This window comes from Cnephaeus nilssonii, assembly GCF_951640355.1.
Source record: "Cnephaeus nilssonii genome assembly, chromosome: 12".
Lineage (NCBI taxonomy): Eukaryota > Metazoa > Chordata > Mammalia > Chiroptera > Vespertilionidae > Cnephaeus > Cnephaeus nilssonii.
In genome coordinates, this window is record NC_137083.1 from 44,154,398 (window position 1) to 44,174,343 (window position 19,946).

Here is a 19,946-nt window from a genome sequence, read left to right on the forward strand (position 1 = left end):
CCATAGTGAGTAGACATTTAAATAACTTATGAAGTAATCACCCTGATAAATCTAGTACACCATACATAGTTATTAAAATAGTACTGAGTATATTCCCTATGCTGTACTTTACATCCCCATAACTATTTTTATTACTGGTAATTTGTACTTCTTAATTCCTTTCACATTTTCACCCATTCCACAAACCCCTCTCTGATATAGAGACCATCAATTTGTTCTCTGTATATCTATGTGTTTGTGTCTGTGGTGTTTGTTCATTTATTTTTTTATGTTTCACATATAAGTGAAATCATATAGTATTTGTCTTTCTCTGTCTGACTTCACTTAGAATATTAATCTAAGTAAAGGGTATTATGTTGTTGCAAATGGCAAGATTTCATTCTCTTTTACGGCTGAGTAATATTCCATTGTATATATGTACCACATCTTCTTTTATCCATTCATCTATCAGTAGACACCTTGGTTGCTTCCATATCTTGGATATTGTAAATAATGCTGCAGTGAACATTGGGATACATAGGTCTATTCAAATTAGTGGTTTGGATTTCTTCAGATAAATACTCAGAAATGGAATTGCTGAAACGTGTGGGTAGTTCTATTTTTAGTTTTTTGAGGAACCACCTCCATACTGTTTTCCACAATTGCTGTACCAATTTAGAGTCCTATAACACCAGTGCATGAAGGTTCTCTTTTCTACACAACTTGCTGTTTGTTGATTTATAGATGATAGACATTCTGACAGGTGTGAGGTTGTATTTCCTTCTGGCTTTAATTTGCATTTCTCTGATAATTAGTGACATTGAGCATTTTTTTCTTATGTGTATTGTATTGGCCACCTGTATGACCTCTTTGAAGAAATATCTGTTCAGGTCCTCTGCCCATTTTTTAATTGGATTGTTTGTTTTCTTGGTGAAAAGTTGTTTGAGTTTTTTATGAATTTTGCATATTAACCCCTTATCGAATGCATCACTGGTCAATATTTTCTCCCATTCAGTAAATTTTCTTTTTGTTTTGTTGATGATTTTCTACACTATAATAATAATTTTAGTTTGATACAGTCCCATTTTTTATTTTGTTTCTCTTGCTTGAGGAGTCATAGCCCCCAAAAATATTGCTAGGACCGATGTCAAAGCGTTTAATGCCTATTATTTTTCTTCTAAGAATGTCATGATTTCAGGTTTTATATTTAAGTCTTTAACCCATTTTGAGTTTATTTTTGTTTATGGTTTAAGAAAGTGGTCTAGTTTCTGTTTTTTTCCCATGTGTTTGTCATTTTCCCAACACCAATTATTGAATGCACTATCTTTACTCCATTATATATCCTTGCCTCCTTTCTCATATATTAGTTGACCGTAGAAGCATGGCTGGGCTCTCTATTCTGTTATATTAACCTCCATGTCTGTTTTTATGCCAGTACCATGTTGTTTTGATTACAAAAGCCTTGTAGCATAGTGGCATGATACCTCAGACTTTGTTCTTCTTTCTCCATATTGCTTTGGCTTTATAGGGTTTATTGTGAATCCACATAAATTTTAGGATTCTTAGGTCTAATTCTGTGAAAAATGCCATTGGTATTTTGATAAGGATTTCATAGAATCTATAGATTGCTTTGGATAGTATGGATATTTTTAACAGTGTTAACTCTTCCAATCCACAGGCACAGAATACCCTTCCATTTGTTTTTATCTTCTTTTATTCTTTCAGTGTCTTCTAGTTTTCCAAGTACAGGGCTTTTACCTCCTTGGTTAAATTTATTTCTAGATATTTTATTCTTTTCAATGCAATTGTAAATGGTATTGTTTTCTTAATTTCTTTGACAATTTATTATTTGTGTATAAACATGCACCCAGTTTCTGAATATTAATTTTGTGTCCTGCTACTTTACGGAATTCATTTGGATGCCTTTTTTTTTCTTTATCTGATTGCTATGGTGAAAGTTATGGTAACTGTGGGTTTGTCATATATGATCTTTATTATGTTAAGGTTTGTTCCCCCTATCCTCACTTAGTGAGAGTTTTTATCGTGAATGAATGTTGAATTCTGTCAAATGCTTTTGCACCTATTGAAGTGATCATATGATTTTTATCTTCATTTTTGTCTTTTTTAATCCTCACCGGAGGATTTTTTTTCCATTATATTTAGAGAGAGTGGAAGGAAAGGGAAGAGACACAGAAAAACATTGATGTGAGAGACACATCAATTGGTTGCCTCTTGCATACACCCTGACCAAGGCCAGGGATGGAGCCTGCAACCAAGGTACATACCCTTGACAGAATTGAACCCGGGTCTCTTCAGTCCGAAGGCCAACACTCTATCCACTGAGCCAAACCAGACAGGGCTTTCATTTTATTTATGTGGTGTTATCTATCATGTTAATTGATTTGTTCCATTGAATCAACCTTGCATCCTGAGAATATATTCCACTTGATCACAGTGTCTGGTCTTTTTAATGTATTGCTGAATTCAACTTGCTGATATATTGTTGAGGATTTTCTTCTATGTTCATCAGGGATATTGGCCTAGAATTTTCTTTGTCTGATTTTTTCAGGGTATACTGGCCTGGTAAAATGAGTTTGGAAGTCTTTCCTCGTCTTTAATTTTTTGGAATAGGTTAAGAAAGATAGATGTTAATTCTTCTTTGAACGTTTGGTAAAGCCATCTGTTCCAGGACTTTTGTTTGTTCGGTGGTTTTTCAGTACTGATTTGATTTCATCAGATTTTTTGTTCTTCCCTGATTCAATCTTGGAGGATTGTATGTTTCTAGGAATTTTTTACTTCTTCCGGGTTGCCCAATTTGTTGGCATACAAATGTTCATAGTATTTTCTTTCAATTATTTATATTTCTGTAGCGTCAGTTGTTGGTTCTCTTTTATTTCTGGTTTTAATAATTTTAATCTTCTCGGTTTTTTTGTGATGAGTCTGGCTAAAGGCTTATTAGTTTTGTTTATGTTTTCAGGGAACCAGTTCTTGCTTTCATTGATCTTTTAAAAAAAAATTTCTGCTCTGATCTTATTATTTTCTTCTTTATAATCACTTTGGGTTTATTTATTTTTCAAGTTTTTTTTAGGTATAAAGTGAGATTTTTCTTGCTTCTGGAGGTAGGACTGTATTGCTGTAATTTTCTCTCTACAACTGCTTTATCTTGTCCCATAGATTTTGGGTTGACTTGGTGTATCTTTTATTATCTTTCTTGATCTCATTGTTAACCCATTCATTGTTTACTAGCACATTATTTAGCCTCCACATGTTTGTGTGTTTTTTTCAGTTTTCTTTTTGTAGTTCATTTCTAATTTCATACCATTGTGGTCAGAGAAGATGTTTCATATGATTTAAATCTTCTTAAATTTATTGAGACTTGTTTTGTGGTCTGACATGTGGTCTGTTCTGGAAAATATTCTGTGTGCACTTGAATGTATATTCTGCTTTGGGGTGAGATGCTCTAAAAATATCAATTAAATTTATATGGTCTAATGCATCATTTAAGGCCACTGTTTCCTTGCTGATTTTCTGTGCGGATGTTCAACCCATTGTTGTCAATGGAGTGTTAAAGTCTCCTATTGTTATTGTCTTACTGTTGGCTCTCTCTTTATGTCTGTCAATATTTGCTTTAGGTATTTACATGCTGCTACATTTGGTGAATAGATGTTTACAAGTGTTCTGTCCTTTTTATGTATTGATCCCTTTATGGTTATGAAGTGCTCTTCTTTATTTTGGGTATAGCCTTTGTTTTAAAGTATATTTTGTCTGCTATAAATATTGTGACTCCAGCTTTTCTTTTTGTTCTCACTTGTCTGAAATATCTTTTTCCATCCCTTTTCTTTAGTCTACGTGTATCTAATCTGAAATGGGTCTCTTGTAGGCATCATACATTGGGTCTTATTTTCTTATCAAGTCAGCTACCCTATGTCTTTTGACTAGAGCACTTAATTCATTTACACTTAAAGTACTTATTGATAGTTATGTAGTTATTGCTGTTTTATTATTATATCTTTGATTTTTTTCTTCTTCTTCTTAAAGAGGACCCTTTAACATTTCTTATAATACTGGCATGGTGGTGATGAACACTTTTAGCTTTTTCTGATCTATGCAGCTCTTTATGTCTGCTTTGATTCTTGTGGGGTAGCATAATTTTGGTTGTAGGTCCTTGCTTTTTATCACTGAATATTTTGTGTCATTCCCTTCTGGCCTACAAAGTTTCTGTTGAGAAACCAATTGACAGTCTTTTGGGAACTGCCTTGTAGGTAACCACCTTTCTCTTGCTGCTTTGAAGATTCTCTCTTTGTCTTTGACTTTTGCATTTTAATTATGATGTGTCTTGGTGTGGGCCTTTTTGGGTTCATCTTGTTTGAGACTCTCTGCACTTCCTGGACTTGTATGTCTATTTCCTTCACCAGGTTAGGGAACTTTCCAGTCATTATTTCTTCGAATAGGTTTCTGATTCCTTGCTCTCTCTCTCTCTCTCTTCTTGTTCTGGTACCCCTGTGATGTGAATGTTGTTATGCTTGATGTTGTCCCAGGAGTCCTTTAAATTAGTCTCATTTTTTTCTTTTTTTTCTTTTTGCTGTTCTGATTGAATGTTTTCTTCTACCTTGTCTTCCACATCGCTGATTCTGTCCTCTGCTTCATCTAATCTGCTGTTGATTCCCTCTAACACATTCTTCATTTCAGTTTTTGTATTCTTCATTTCTGACTGGTTCTTTTTTATGGTTTCTATCACTTTGTGTAAGTTCTCACTGAGTTCATCTATTCTTCCCCTAGGTTTATTGAGCATTCTTATAACTATGTTTGAACTCTGTATGTGATAGATTGCTTGTCTCCATTTTACTTAGTTTTCTTGCATTTTGTCCTGTCCTTTCTTTGGGGAAGAGTTTCTTTGTCTCTTCACTTTGGTTGTCTGTGTATGTTTGTGTCTGTTTATCAAGTAGATCTTGCTATGTCTCCTGGTCTTGACAATGTGACCTTTTATGTAGAAGGGGTCCAGTAATGCAGACTTCGTGGTCATCTGTGCCTGGTGCCCCAGGAATGTCTTCTGTGTGGATGTAGTTGGGGTTCAGTTGCTGTTGGCATGTGAGTGAGTGGGGTTGACTTTGGGCTGACTGCCTATGAGGGTGACTGTGACAATAGCAGGCATGCTATTGTGTCTTGACTGACCCCTTGGAGCAAGAGTTGCTTTAGTGGGGCACTGGTGCCCACTGAGTCTGGCCTTTAGGTTTGTCATTTGTGGAGCTGCTAGAGAGATGCTGTAGTGTGTTCTGATACTAGTCACTGGGCATGTTGGGTCTGGAGCCTCCTAGAAAGGGCTCCAGTGCAGGTCAGGGTCAGCTGCCTTTTGTTTCATGCTTGGGGTCTCCAAGTAGAAGCTTCAAAGTGATCTATAGTTGGCTGCCACTGGCACCAGATTTGGAGATGCTTGGGAGACGCTACACTGTCTGCTGAGGCTGGGCGCTACTTGTTCCTGTCATGGGACCCTGTGATGGGCACCATAGTGCAAGTTGAGACCAGACACCACCTTTGCCAGGTTTGTGGCTGCTTAGTTGAAGCTGTGTTCCAGGCCAACACTGGCTACTGCTTATGCCAGGCTTGGGGTCTGCTGATGGGAGTTAAGAGTGCAAGTTGAGACCCATCACCACTTTTGTTGGGCTTGGGCTGCTTATCAAGAGCTACAAGGTACACCAAAGTCAGCTGCTGCTTTTTGGGGTTTGGGGATCTTTCAGACATTTTGGGAAAGTTCGCAGCAGTAGCCAAGGCAGGGTACTTTTCTGTAGGAGCTGCTGGGAGAGGCTTGGGCTGGGCAAGTGAGTTAGGTGGGACAGGGTCTTGGAATCACCAGGGTGGGGTAAATGGTGTTAGCCAGGTTAAAGGAGAGCATAGATTTGGCTCCCACTTGTGCCTGGCCGACTAGGTTGAGCGGGGAGTTCAACAAAGGAACAGTGGTACCTACCAGCTCTTCTGTCCACAGAGAGAATTGCCCTGACCTCTCCCCCTTCAGCCCCCTTCCTGAAGTCAATTAGTTTAGTTCCTCCCAGATGTTGCCAGTGGTTTTCAAGCTGCTGCCCCTGCATGGGAACTTAGAGCTACTGAGTTTGTAAGTGAGTGAGTCTGTTGCTGGCCTCCCAAGAAGTTCACATCAGTTCCAGCAGTCCCCTGTCTTTCTCAAATGCACAGCCAGATGTGCAGACTCCTCTTTCAGACCTTGGTCTGCGGAGCCTGGTATAAGGCTGGATCCACTTCCTCCTCAGGGGGACCTGCACAGCCAAGATAGCTCTCCTGATACTTAATGTGGGGCCTGCCTGTTTCACGTCTTCACCCATCCTACCAGTCTGGATATGGATTCTTTATACCCTTAGTTTTAGGACTTGTGTGTAGCTAGTCTTCAGGTGGTTCTCAGTAATGGGTGTTCTATAATTTAGTTGTAATTTTGTGTGGTGATGGGAGGAGGAGAGCACAGAGTTTACCAACTCTGCCATTCTGACCAAAACCTAGCTACTCTTTCAAACTAATCCTAAATCCATCTCCTTGACAATAAGGAGGTCAAAAGTAAGAATATTCACATTCCTGACCTTTGATGAATGGTTAAGCCTTCATTTAATATTCATTTGATGTTCATAAATATTTATAAAACATTAGCATGTAAATATGGTAGAATATTCTGTAGCTTTTACAGTTATAAATACACTCTGTTCATTTTTTAAAAAATAATTCTTTATTGAGTGTCTAAAATATACCAGGCACTATTGTAGGCTTTGGAGATATAGTGATAAGTCCCAATAGTCAGTCCCTGCTCCTAGAGGTTAAATTCTAGCAGGAGGATATAGACATTGAGCAAATAAATAAGAGAGTATTAGAGAATGAAATATTTACAGGAACTAATAAAACCCCCACAAAAGTGTGTTCATATGTAGACTCACAGTAACAAAAGTGCACTGATGAAAATATCAAGGTGAGATTCATGAGGTTGAAAATAGAAGTGGGTATATAAAGTTGTTTAATTTACTATTTAAAAATATCAGCCCTAGCCACTTTGGCTCAGTGGATAGAGCATCAGCCTGTGGACCAAAGGGTCCTGGATTCGATTCCGACAAGGGCTCATACCTTGGTTGCAGGCTCCTCCCCAGCCCGGGTCCTGGTCGGGGTGCATGCAGGATGCAACCAGTCTGTGTGTTTCTCTCACATTGATATTTCTCTGTCTTTCCCTCTCTCATCCATTCTCTAAAAAATCAGTGGAAAAATATCCTTGGATGAGGATTAACAATATACACACACACACACACACACACACACATACATATATATATACATACATACATACACACACACACATACATACATATATATACATACTAGAGGCCCCGTGCACAGATCTGTGCACCAGTGGGGTCCCTCGGCTTGGCCTGTGCGATCGGGCCAAAACAAGCTCTCCGATATCCCCTGAGGGGTCCCGGATTTCAAGAGGGTGCAGGCCAGGCCAAGGGACCCCACCGGTGCACGATAAGGGCCTGGGAGGGAAGTGGGAGGTTAGCCAGGCAGGGAGGGACTGCGGGAGGGTTCCAGGGCATGTCCAGCCCATCTTGCTCAGTCCCGATCAGCTGGACCCCAGCAGCAAGCTAACCTACCTGTCGTAGTGTCTGCCCCCTGGTGGTCAGTGCATGTCATAGTGAGCAGTTGAGCAGGCTTAGCATATCATTAGCATATTACGCTTTGATTGGTTGAATGGTCGACCAGACAACCGGACATTTAGCATATTAGGCTTTTATTATATAGGATATATATCAAAAGTTTGAGGAGAAATCTCAAAATTCAAGATTTGACATTCTGCAGAGACGTATAAGCCAGTTTGACTTGATTCATTTTGGAGTAAGAAAAGACTTAATGGTACTTTCAGTGTTTACCTAAATATAGACTTACTTTCAAGTTATTTCCTTATTTCCACAATTCTGGCATGAAAATTGATATTTAGTGTCACATAGAAAGGGATTCTTATGCATTTAATAAAATACTGGCATACATCGTTTTATAGCATCACGCTTTACTACGCTTCACAGGTTTTATGTTTCCCAAATTGTAGGCAAGACCCTTTCCACCAACGGAAAGATTACAACTTGCTTTATTGTGGTTGTCTAGAACCAAACTTTCAATATCTCTAAGGTATGCCTATACTTATGTAATAGTGTTTGCAGGTAGTGTTTTAAGGGAGAAAAAGGATACACATTTCAAGCTGTAAACAGCCTAGAGTTGATAACTCAACCCTCAGTTTTTATAAATGAGGAAGCTGCCAAATTGTCTAAAATGAAAACTTAAATTAATGCCATCTTTACCATTGGGGAAAACTGAGGGTACAGGACCTCTCTCTATTATTTTGGAAACTTCATGTGAATTTATATTTCAGAATAAGTTTTGAAAAGTAAAGCTAATTTTTAAATGGATTTTTCATCTTTTTTAGTTTGTGGAGGACTATGAGCCTACCAAAGCAGACAGCTATCGGAAAAAGGTAGTGCTGGATGGGGAGGAAGTGCAGATCGATATATTGGATACAGCTGGGCAGGAGGACTACGCTGCCATTAGAGACAACTACTTCCGGAGCGGGGAAGGTTTCCTCTGTGTGTTCTCTATTACAGAAATGGAATCCTTTGCAGCCACAGCTGACTTCAGGTATGTCAGGGAGTAATGTTGTTGCTCCTACTGCATAACAGTTTCTTCCCCAGAAACAAATGGACAACTAGAGGTTCTTACTTGGTAGGCTTTCACTCTAATTTTGTTTATTCCCTCTTTGATATGTGGCTCTGTTCACTATGTACTTATACTCAGATGCTATCTCAGTTCCAGCTGTATTGGAGCATGAGTTTGTGACAGCCTCGCTACCCAACATTATAGTAGTCTCTTCATGCATTATAGTAGTATTTCTATTTGGAATAGAATATTACTACTGCCATGATAGTTAACATTTGGATCACATAATGGAGCTCTGACCCACATTTTAAATCTTTTGTCGTTAGTCACTGTTTTCTCAGCAACTGTGTAGTGCTCAGCAGGTATATTGCCATCCTCCTCACAATATAGATGTCCTGACAGCATGAAATGAGATTTTTAATAGAAATAATAATACTGTAGATTGGCACACTAAATTATTTTGTATAATATCTTTTATATCTTATTTACCATTTGCTTAATCAAAATCTGACACCCATTTGGTTTGATGGGGAGAGGAGTATAGGAGAGAGGGGTTCTCTTTATACCCAAGAGAAATGTAACATAAATAAGCTCCTGAGTAGTCTCATAAATACTACATGCATAATCAAAAGTATTCTTTAATTATATGTTTTTATTTCTGTGTTAAGTACCTGCTTTGGTATGGGGGACACAAAAGAAGTATGTCTTGTTTTCAAGATTCATACAGCTTAGTTGAGCAAGTTAGTGACAAGTAGGAGACATGAACAGTGATCATTACACAGCATCCAGGAGAGGCTTTCATGAAATAGATGAGCCTGAAGACAAGAAGGATTTCCACAGTTGAGGAAAGAAATTACTCCAGATGGCTGAGTAAAGAACTGAACCTGGGCGTATACAAAGTATTCCTTTTTATGTACACTTGAAAGTCTCAAGAACTTAAAGGATTCTGGAAGAACATTCTTTACAAAAGCATATCATTGAGAACCTTTTAAATTAATGTGTTTATTTATAAAATTAAGTTTGTTGATTTCTCTAAGGAAGCAGTTTTGTATGTGGTAAGGTGCAAAGGGTGGCAGATTCCGGTAGCTTGTAACGCTGGGAGACAGGTTGAAAGTTACATAAATGTCAGTGCTTATTCATTCAGCAAATATTTGAGTGCTATTGTGTCATAGCAGGTTCTATTGTAGGTAATGGAATAAATTTTATCACCATAGTCACCAAAGCCAAAGTGGTATTTCCAGGAAATAAGGTATTTTTGTGCCAAGAGGAAGACTCTTGGGCTATTGCTATTACAGTGAATCATTCATTACTCCTCTGTTGTACCTCCAATATGTTGCCCTTCTCATAAATAACCATGTCTTAAGGACTGACCAGCAAATATTGAAAGGGGATTTTGAGACTGTCAGTAGTCCACAAGGTCAAACCTGCAAAGTACACCACAGTTGTCAGCTCCTCTGTTTAGTCTTTCTGGTCCTCCCTTTACCAAGGTGGAATCCATTGTTTCTTCATCTCTGTTTGCGATGTACTTTCCTCAGCTCCAACAGCACTTATACTGAGCTTGATTTATAGGTAGAGATTCTTGAGAGCAGAACTCATTTCTTATCCATGTCAGTGTTCCTAGCACCTGTATTTGGCACAGTTGCTAGCATATCTATACTAATAATCTATACTAATAAAAGGGTAATATGCTAATTAGAGCAGACGTCTTCCAGACGACCATCCAGACATCCTTCTGGACAAAGCTGTGGCGGCTGCTGCGAGGGCCAGGCCAAGGCTCAGGCAATCCACGGCAGCTGCTGGAAGGGCTGGGCCCAGGCTCAGGCAACCCCAGGTGGCTGTGAAGGGCCCAGGCTCAGGCTGGCAGTGGCAGCAGCAGCGGGGTAAATGGGGGCGGCGCCTTCCCCTGATCTGCCAGGTCACCTCCTGTAGAGGGAGGCCAGACTGCGGCTTAGGCCAGGGGCCGAGGCAGAGGCAGTTAGGGTTGATCAGGCTGGCAGGGGAGCAAGTTAGGGGTGATCAGGCCAGCAGGGGGGCAAGTTAGGGGTGATCAGGCCAGCAGGGGAGCAAGTTAGGGTTGATCAGGCTGGCAGGGGGGCAAGTTAGGGTCGATCAGGCCGGCAGGTGGAGGCATTTAGTTAGGGGTGATCAAGCAGGTAGGCGAGCAGTTAGGAGCCAGCGGTCCTGGATTTCGAGAAGGATGTCCCAGAGTGGAGAGGGTGCAGGCTGGGCTGAGGGACCCCCCCCCCCCCCCCAATCCCTGTGCACAAATTTCCTGCACCGGGCCACTAGGCTATAATAATAAAAGCATAATATGCTAATTAGACTGGACATCCTTCCAGACGACCTTCCGGACGAAGCTGGGGCTGCGAGGGAAGTCCGGGTCCCAGGTGCCTGCCGGTGGCCAGAGGGATGCCCGGGTCCCGGGTGCCAGAGGGAAGCTGGTGCTGGCAGCCGGTGGAAGGAAGGCCTACTCTTGCACGAATTTCATGCATTGGGCCTCTAGTAACATACAGTGCTTGGTAAACAATTGGTAGAAATGTTAGAAGAAGATTCTCTTGCTTTTTTTGATTCTCACTTTTCTTATGTCAAAAATGAAGAAGCTGGACCAGTTTGTAAAGGTTCTTTCTTATTCTAAAAGTCTGTAATACCCTCTTTAACTCTATTTAAAGAGAGCATCACAGTAAGCAAATGTGTATGAATGTTCTAGACACAGCAGTATCTTTCTCTGACATCCAGGAAAGTAGCTAATAAAACCAACTTATTAATAACTTCAAAGAATATTGTCTTCTCACCTCTGAACCCATTACGTCCAAGTTTTCCATGGCCATGTTTCTGATAGCATTAATCACACTGTAATTTCAATACTGGGTCTTCCTGAAGCACCTGACTCATAGTAGCTTTGTAGGTATTTATTAAGAAATAAATTATTGATTATACATAATATGACCAGAAGTGCTAGAGTCACAAATTGGAGTTACTCTTACATTCCTGGTGGTTAGTGAGACTGAGTCGTCAGTCAGTTATTATTAACATCTTAGTTTAGGCTGTTGGTCACAAAGGAAACTGGGTAAGAAAGTAACAGCAAATTGGTGTTACCAGCACTGGGAAAGATTGTGATTGGCTGAAATCCTCTTCACAGATACATCAGAAATTTAATACCAGGAATGCTGGGTGTTGAGATGCTTTTTGCAAGAAATTATGTGAGTGGTAGGAAACAGCACTCTAGAACTGTACAGCTCAGCCTGTCACCCATATACGGTACTCCATTAACATTTTTACTTTCTAAAAGGATGTTTAAAGTAACTACAAATCAGTGAAGGATGGAGGTGACTGTATGGTTCATAGTTTATTCATACTAGAAAAACTAATAATTCGGATCCAAAGAGTGTCCTGCCAAGCATTGAGTCAGTGTTTATCACTTCATCAGTAATCAGGTGAATGTAGTGCTAATGATGCTAAGACACGCATTTTTTACATTTTGTCATCTACTAAAATCAGGGCTGTGTCATATTGTATGACGTCTTAATTGGCAGCAATTTTTCTTAGTAGTGCATGAAGTAAATAATGCGTATCGTTAGTGACTTCTTAAATGTGTGTGTGTGTGTTAAGCATTATCCAAATTTATAAATGAAGAAACTGAAGCACACAAAGGCTCCGTGACCTCTCCCCTGGTCATGCAGTTAGGAGTGGCAACGCAGTTAAAATCCAGGAGGTCCCTATTCTTGCTTTTAAAAACTGCAATACTGGCTCTCGTTAAACAAATGATGCCTCTTTTATCACAACATATGGCCTTCCCATTTCATGTTGTTAAAATGGAATATGGCGAGTTTTCTTTTTAAAATGCAGCCCTGCCCTGACTGGTTTGGCTCAGTGGGTAGAGCGTCGGCCTGCGGACTGAGGGGTCCTAGGTTCGATTCCAGTCAAGGGCATGTATGTTGGTTGCGGGCACATCCCCAGTAGGGGGTGTGCAGGAGGCAGCTGGTCGATGTTTCTCTCATCGATGTTTCTAGCTCTCTATCCTTCTCCCTTCCTCTCTATAGAAAAATCAGTGAAAATATATTTTAAAAAATAAAATATTTAAAAAAAAATAAAATGCAGCCTTTTCCCTACTGTGTATTTTTTAATGTATTAAACATTTTTATGTAAGGCATTGTTTTTAAACTATGTAATTAAAGTATTTTATGACATCATATTGTATCACTAGTTATCTTGTTAGTATCAATCCTAACCCTCAGTTGAAACAACTAATTGAAAACATTTTTTCAGAAAGGTAAATGTCTTTATATGATCAACACTTTTCTCCCACCTTTCTTTTACCTCATCTTCTCCCACAGGTTTGCTCTGATGACTATAACTAGAATAAAGAGGTTTCCCTCTGCCAGTTTGTAACTTTGCCATGCAGGGGGAATGTCCTGTAACGTGGAGACCCTCACCATAATGCCCAGTGGACACCTTGGTGTTCATTCCATATCAGAGGTAGGGGTCTCTTGTGATGAATAACTTTTGGGAACTAAACCTTTTTGAACAGGGTTTGTTCCGTTAGGCTTTCCATTATGGGAGGCCCCATAGTATCTAGTGTAGAAGTTGTGTGTGTGCTCTGGAGTTAGATTTCTCAAACTCATATCCTACTTCTACTTAATTGTGACTCAGCAAATTACATAAGTTCTCTGTGCCTCATTTACCTTATCTGTAGTAGGATGGCAATACTAGTGCTAACTGTAGGTTAGGGGTGAGGATTAAATGAGATAATATATGTGAAGCATTCAAAACATTTAAAGCACCTGCTGCATTGTGAGCACTCAAAATGTTAGCAGCAGTGGAGGTGGTGGCATTATTTAGTAGATGCTAAGAGGCACAAAATAAACTAATCTGAAAATAAACCATGACAAAGATTGATACTGTCAAACGTCACGGTAAGATTCCTACAAAATCAAATGCACCTGCTGATCTGTCATTCTAATAATCGCCTTAATTTTCTGATTTTCTCTTAGTCTAAAGTATTTACATTTCTATAGTTTCAATGTCTCTTGAATTCAAAGGAGAGGCATCTGTAAGATAGTAAGCTAGTAAACCTAATCGAATATCTTTTGTTTGTTGATTTTACAAGAAAACATCTTTCTCCAATGGATTAATAATAATCCGTAAGACTAGCTAGCATTTACTGAATATTTACTGTGTGCCAGCACTATTCTAAGCACTACATGTTTAATTCTCACAGCAATGGTATAAGGAAGATATTATTGTAGTCCTACTTTACAAATGAGAAAACTGAGGCAAAAAAAAAAAGGGCTGTATTCAGAGTTGCATGACTAGGAAGGGCAGAGCCATGATATCTTTAAAATTGGTGGCACTTTCAAAGCTGGAAACTTACCTCTAAATGCAAAAACTATACTCAGGAGCTGACTTCCAGATATTTCCAGCATGTGTGGGGCTTTAAAAACATTTAGTTGGACCTTTGATATGGTATGATAAGAATGGCACTCTCTCTATTTGTGTCCTCCTCCAAAATCCCATGACCCCAGTTTAATCATTCGAACAGCATCAGACAAATCCTAACAGATATTTTTCTACAAATTACCTAACCAGCACGCTTCAAAACTGTGAAGGTCATCAAAAACAAGGAAGGTCTGAGAACTGTCATAGCCACGTGGGAAGCTGAGGAGATAGGATGACAAAAGGTCATGTATCCTGGAATTCTGGAAAGAATTCAGGGGGAAGTTGCATTTGATACTTCCATTTCATACCTCATCTGCCATATTGTATACTGTCTTCCTTGGGGTATTTTTCCTTTTTCAGTTAAGTTGAATGTGTAACTCAAATGGTTGATGGTAGAATAAGGAAGAAGTGCTGCACATTTCCTACCATGGAATAAATGAGCTGATGGTTACTATGCAGAAACAAATAAGTGCCAAAAGCAGGTGGTATTTTAGTTATTTTAACAAGTACATGTAATGTTAATGTTTCTCATTTTCTCTCATCCAGGGAGCAGATTTTAAGAGTAAAAGAAGATGAGAATGTTCCGTTTCTGCTGGTTGGTAACAAATCAGATTTAGAAGATAAAAGGCAGGTTTCTGTAGAAGAGGCGAAAACCAGAGCTGATCAGTGGAATGTTAACTATGTGGAAACATCTGCTAAAACACGAGCTAATGTTGACAAGGTAAAGGTGATTTGCTGTACTGCATGTTAAAAATAGGTTGATTTGATTTCACTCTGCTCCATTTTGTCCAGAAATTCTGAGACTTTCAAATCACAATTTAATATGTGTTGATTTTCTTGTCAGCCCTGAATGCTCAAGTGCAACATGTTAGGGATCTCTTACTTCACTTTGTCCCTTGGTTTCCAAGAGACATTACAACAGGAGACACCATAGTAAATGTACTTTTTGTTGTTGTTGTTGCACTGCTAGGATTCCTGGCCTGAATTCTTGTTTTTTTTTTTGTTTTTTTTTTTTCTTTTCTTTTCTTAATTGGCTGGATGATTTAGAAGGAATTGTATAAGTCCACCTGTCTGGCCCCATTTAAGTTGTCAAAAGTGAAGGAGCCCTAGATTAGAGGATTTTAAAATCCCTGCATAACTCTATTCCCCATCTTCAACCTCTGATTTGCCCTGAGTGGAAAGGAAACCACCTACCTTCTTTCCTTATAGTCCCACTTTGTTCAGATGGGTCTTTCCTGGAGACCAGGTGAGGAACACCCTTACCTTGTTTCTAGGAGCCCTTCCCGGTGCATTTCATCCTGCTGCCAGCGATTGTCTTCAGTATTTAGGAAAACTGCCTGTTGGGCTGAGGCAACACAGGTCTTAGAGCCCTGGAGGGGGGCCTTTTTCAGCCCCCAATCATCTAGGCCCCACCAAGTGCCTACAGCACTTGATAAACACAGATTCCGCCCTAGCTGGTTTGGCTCAGTGAATAGAGCGTCAGCCTATGGACTGAAGGGTCCCTGGATCAATTCTGGTCAAGGGCACAAGCCCAGGTTGGGGCTCCATCCCCAGCAGAAGGCGTGCAAGAGGCAGCCGATCAAGGATTCTCATTTATGTTTCTCTCTCCTCCTCTTTCTGAAATAAATAAAAATAAATATTTTTTAAAACACAGACTCCTGGGTCTTACCCGCAGAGATTTTGATTGCTCTGGTTCAGGGTGGAACCTGAGAGTTTGCATACTGGTTGTCTCCCAGGTGGTGCAGACTGGATTGCCTGAGAACAGCGCTGCTCTAGATGGCCTCATGTTCTAGGGAACTCTGCTTATGCGTGTAGATTCACAGCCCTGTTCCAGAATTCAGTAGGTTAAAAACATTAGAGATATTTTTTGTTCATTTATTGTAGGTCTTAAGACAGTGTCATTACTATCTCAGGCTGATTATAATTTTTTAGTCACATGGTCAGATTCCTATAGATCCAAGATAGGTGTACAAAATGAATGCTATAAAATTTCTACTCAGTGTACAAGTTTTCTCTAAAGTTATGGCCAATGTTTTTTAAAATATTAATGAAAATATGTTTTAAGGTTGTATGTTTGGGGTTTTGAAAGGCAGTATTGCACATTATCATAGCATTAGTGTATATATACTTTGTTTTCTCCTCACTGATGTTTTGAGCAGGTTGTAGAACGTACTCTAAACTGTATTGTCTATTAAGTGGAAAAGTATCATGTTTTGTCACAGAAAACAGATACTATCTCCCTACAAAATGCCTGTCCTCATCTGGTTTCCAAATGGACTATTGAGTAGATGCTTCAGAGAGGCAGATTTTAAATCCACCATGTGAATCCACCTTGTGAAAAGCTTCGTGACCATCAGAGTTGTTGAGCTAGAGCCTAGCCTGATCCAGGAGGCTATGCCTATCACAGAGGAATTCCCAGATTTAGAGGACCATCTGACATACCTGCTTGTGTACTAACTGGGTGCCAGGTTCATCTGATGACCTTCTTAATACCCTTCTAGCTAAAGGCTTTGGCTTTTTAATATTATTTTTGTTTGTTTTTTCATTGTACATGAACACATGCTTATTGTGCAAAAAAAAGTCATAATTTGGAGGGAGAAGTATGAGGAAAAAGTGAGTCGCTCTTCACCCAGATTCTACTCCCCTCCCCTTCCTGTAGGTAACCACTGCCAACATGTATGTATCTTTCCAGACGTTTGCTTGCATTTATAGGCCAGCATACAGAGTCTAAGGAAGAGGGTGTTTGCTTGTTTTTCCCCGTATAAATAGGGTTTTTACAGTATGTAGTATATAAATGTATAGTGTGCTTATATATTATATGTATAGCATTTCTATGTATGAAGATAGACAATTTCTGTGGTTTGTTCTTTAAATTGTATGACAGATAGGGCTTGTAGTTCTTTCCATGTCATTATATATAGATGTACCACGTTCTTTTTAGATCTGCAAAGTGTTCCATAATTAGGCTTTTTCATAATTCAGATGTAATCCATTGAGTTTTATCTTTGGAGCTATCGTCACTTTTATCTTAAAAAATTGGAATGGAAAGATCAGGTTATATTATGTGAACCTTTTTACCAAAAAGTGTAATTCAGAAAATTTTCCAATTTTTACATTTTCCCAATATATGTAGAGAAGTAGACTTTAGTTTTCCTCTTCCTATGCTCCCCAAACAGCCCTTAAATATTTATTCTTATATTATGTCTAAGGGTTACTGCTGTGATTCTGAGAAGTACCAAGCTCATACTGTTTGCTTTATTTACTTTTTTTCTTCTTTCTAGGTATTTTTTGATTTAATGAGGGAAATTCGAGCCAGAAAGATGGAAGATAGCAAAGAAAAGAATGGAAAAAAGAAAAGGAAAAGTTTAGCCAAGAGAATCAGAGAAAGATGCTGCATTTTATAATCAAAGCCCAAACTCCTTTCTTATCTTGACCATACTAATAAATATAATTTATAAGCATTGCCATTGAAGGCTCAATTGACTGAAATTACTTTAACATTTTGGAAATTGTTATGTATCACTAAAAGCATGAATTGGAACTGCACTGAAAGTCAGATTCGCTTTAAAAAGAAATTAATGTGGCTTCACAAGAAGCAAAGTTCAACTTCTTTCATAATTACCTACATTATCACGATCCTGAATGTAATGTATGAACTTGTGTTTTGAGGGCAGTCTTCACTAAACTGTTAAAGGGGTGTGCTGGGGGTGGAGAGTGGGAGGTAAAGCTATTTTGTATCATTTTAAAATGTCGTGGTCTCCTACTGCCTTGAAAATGACAATTGTGAACGATAGTTAAACTGTACCACTTTTTTTAACCATTATTATGCAAAATATAGAAGAAAAGTTATTGGCATGATTGTTGCATATAGTTATGAGAGTAATTTATCTGTGAACCTGCATTAATTACCTGGTGATTGACCTAGAAGAGTGGTGTAAACTTGCACATGGACATTTTTTAATATGCCTTAATTTAGAAACTAAAAAATACCCAGTTACATCATTCTGGGTGTGTCCTCCTTGGGCCATTACCCCATGTGTCCTGGTGAGAGACTCTATACCTGGTAAGGAATACAAAGGTTCTTGAGAAATAACTGTCTGCTAGGTAGTCTGTTCACATGTAAAATGTGTGCCATACTCTGGTTCTTCAAAGTCAGGATCCAGAGCTCCTGAATGCTTTTAATTAACAATGCGGGAGTTTAAAACGAGGGGCCAGCATATACCTATAAGATAATATTAGGCTATGAGGATTCAACACCAGTTATATTTTAGTGAACCCTCTTTTTCTTTAAGATGCTAGTTGCTGGAAATCCCTTTCTGCAAGTGGTAAGCATGTTAAGGTTTTTTTCTCCTTGGAGCAACCACAGGAAAAACATCAATAGCACTAATGCATTTTGCACTAGAACTTTGGAGAAATATTCATGCTTGCCACCTGTTAAATTTTTTTTTCCATCCTCACCACAGGATATGTTTTACTGATTTTTAGAGGAAGGGGGAGGGAGGGAGAACCATCGATGTGAGAGAAAAGCATCCATCAGCTGCCTCCCATGTGTGCCCTGACTGGGAATCGAACCTGCCACCTTTTGGTGTACAAGATGACACTCTGACCAACTGAGCCACCCGCAGGGCACCACCTGTTAATTTTTAAATTTGTACTCATGAGATTACATTTTGGCTATATGGGCGTTATTAGGTGTATTTGTCTCCTGTTTGTGTTCATAATGAAGAACGCTGTAGCTATATTTTCCTTAAAGTTAACATCAAGCAACCAAACGTGAGTACAGTGCAGAAAAGAAGCATACACAGGTTAGACCTTAGTCCTGTGTCACCATTGTGTGTGCGCCCACTGGAAGAATTCTAGCATGCTATTTAGGAACATAATTTCAGTGGGAAATCTACCACTGTCAGATTTTTTTTTCATTTTTTGAAACGGAGCTAAGACAATTGATTCACAGAGTTTTTCTTTCTTTTTGTGTTCCGTCCTAATTTCAATAGTTCAGGCATTCCAGGTAACAGATGTGTAAGTAAAGTTAATGAAAATAGGCTTTTTAGAAACTCAGCTTTTTGGATATTGCACCTGGCTTGTTATGTTAAATATTTGTCCTTAAAGGGTTTGAGATGTACATCTTTTATTTGGTATTTTTCATAGGCTATGCCATGTCAGAATTAAAGTACCAATGTAACACCGGCCCCGTGGGCCCTGCGCTCTCCATGTGTACTCATTGTGGTCTTATTTAACCAGGGGTCCTAACCACTAACATTGTGACTTTGCTTTGAGACCTTTCCTCTCCTGGGTACTGAGGTGCTATGAAGCCAACTGACAAAGACACATCACATGTCTTAGGCTGATGCCACTACCCAGTTGCTTTATTTGCAATTTGAGCCATTTAAAGACCAATAAACTTCCTTTTTTTAAAATGTTTGTGGTGTTACTTGATGTTTACAATATGACATGTAAAATACAGATTTATCAACCCTGGGTATCTTTACCAGAGATTTAGAAAACAACTAGATCTTTTGAGCTATCTGTTTAGAGACTTATTTTGTGTAACACCAGATTTCCTAAATAACAGTGTTATCGTCGCTCAGGTTTAATCAAGGCTCAGAAATGGAAGAATCCCACGTGCACAGTTACATAGAAGATACTCTCAGGCTGCCGTGAAATTCACGAAAGTGTGCATTAGTTTTAGAATACATTAAACTCTAGAATGAATATAGTGACAGCTTCATGTTCATGTGCAAATCAGAATGACCCCCAGAGACGATTGAATTTCCAAATTGTTGCTGGAGTAACCACCCTGTTACCATTTCACCAGGCTTCCGGCCATTCTCTCTCACATTCGG

The 19,946-nt window shown here is 39.1% G+C and overlaps 1 protein-coding gene across 2 annotated transcripts in view; it reads left to right on the forward strand.

Moving 5' to 3' along the window:
- Positions 1-19,520, forward strand: part of RALA (RAS like proto-oncogene A) — a 36,959-nt gene extending 17,439 nt beyond the window's left edge. For both annotated transcript variants that reach the window (XM_079786522.1, XM_079786523.1), the window contains exons 3-5: positions 8,441-8,649; positions 14,650-14,824; positions 17,385-19,520. In XM_079786522.1, coding sequence (XP_079642648.1) covers positions 8,441-8,649; positions 14,650-14,824; positions 17,385-17,507 — 507 coding nt within the window. In that variant the 3' untranslated portion in view covers positions 17,508-19,520. The remainder of the gene's footprint in view (positions 1-8,440; positions 8,650-14,649; positions 14,825-17,384) is intronic.
- Positions 19,521-19,946: the final 426 nt, after the last annotated feature.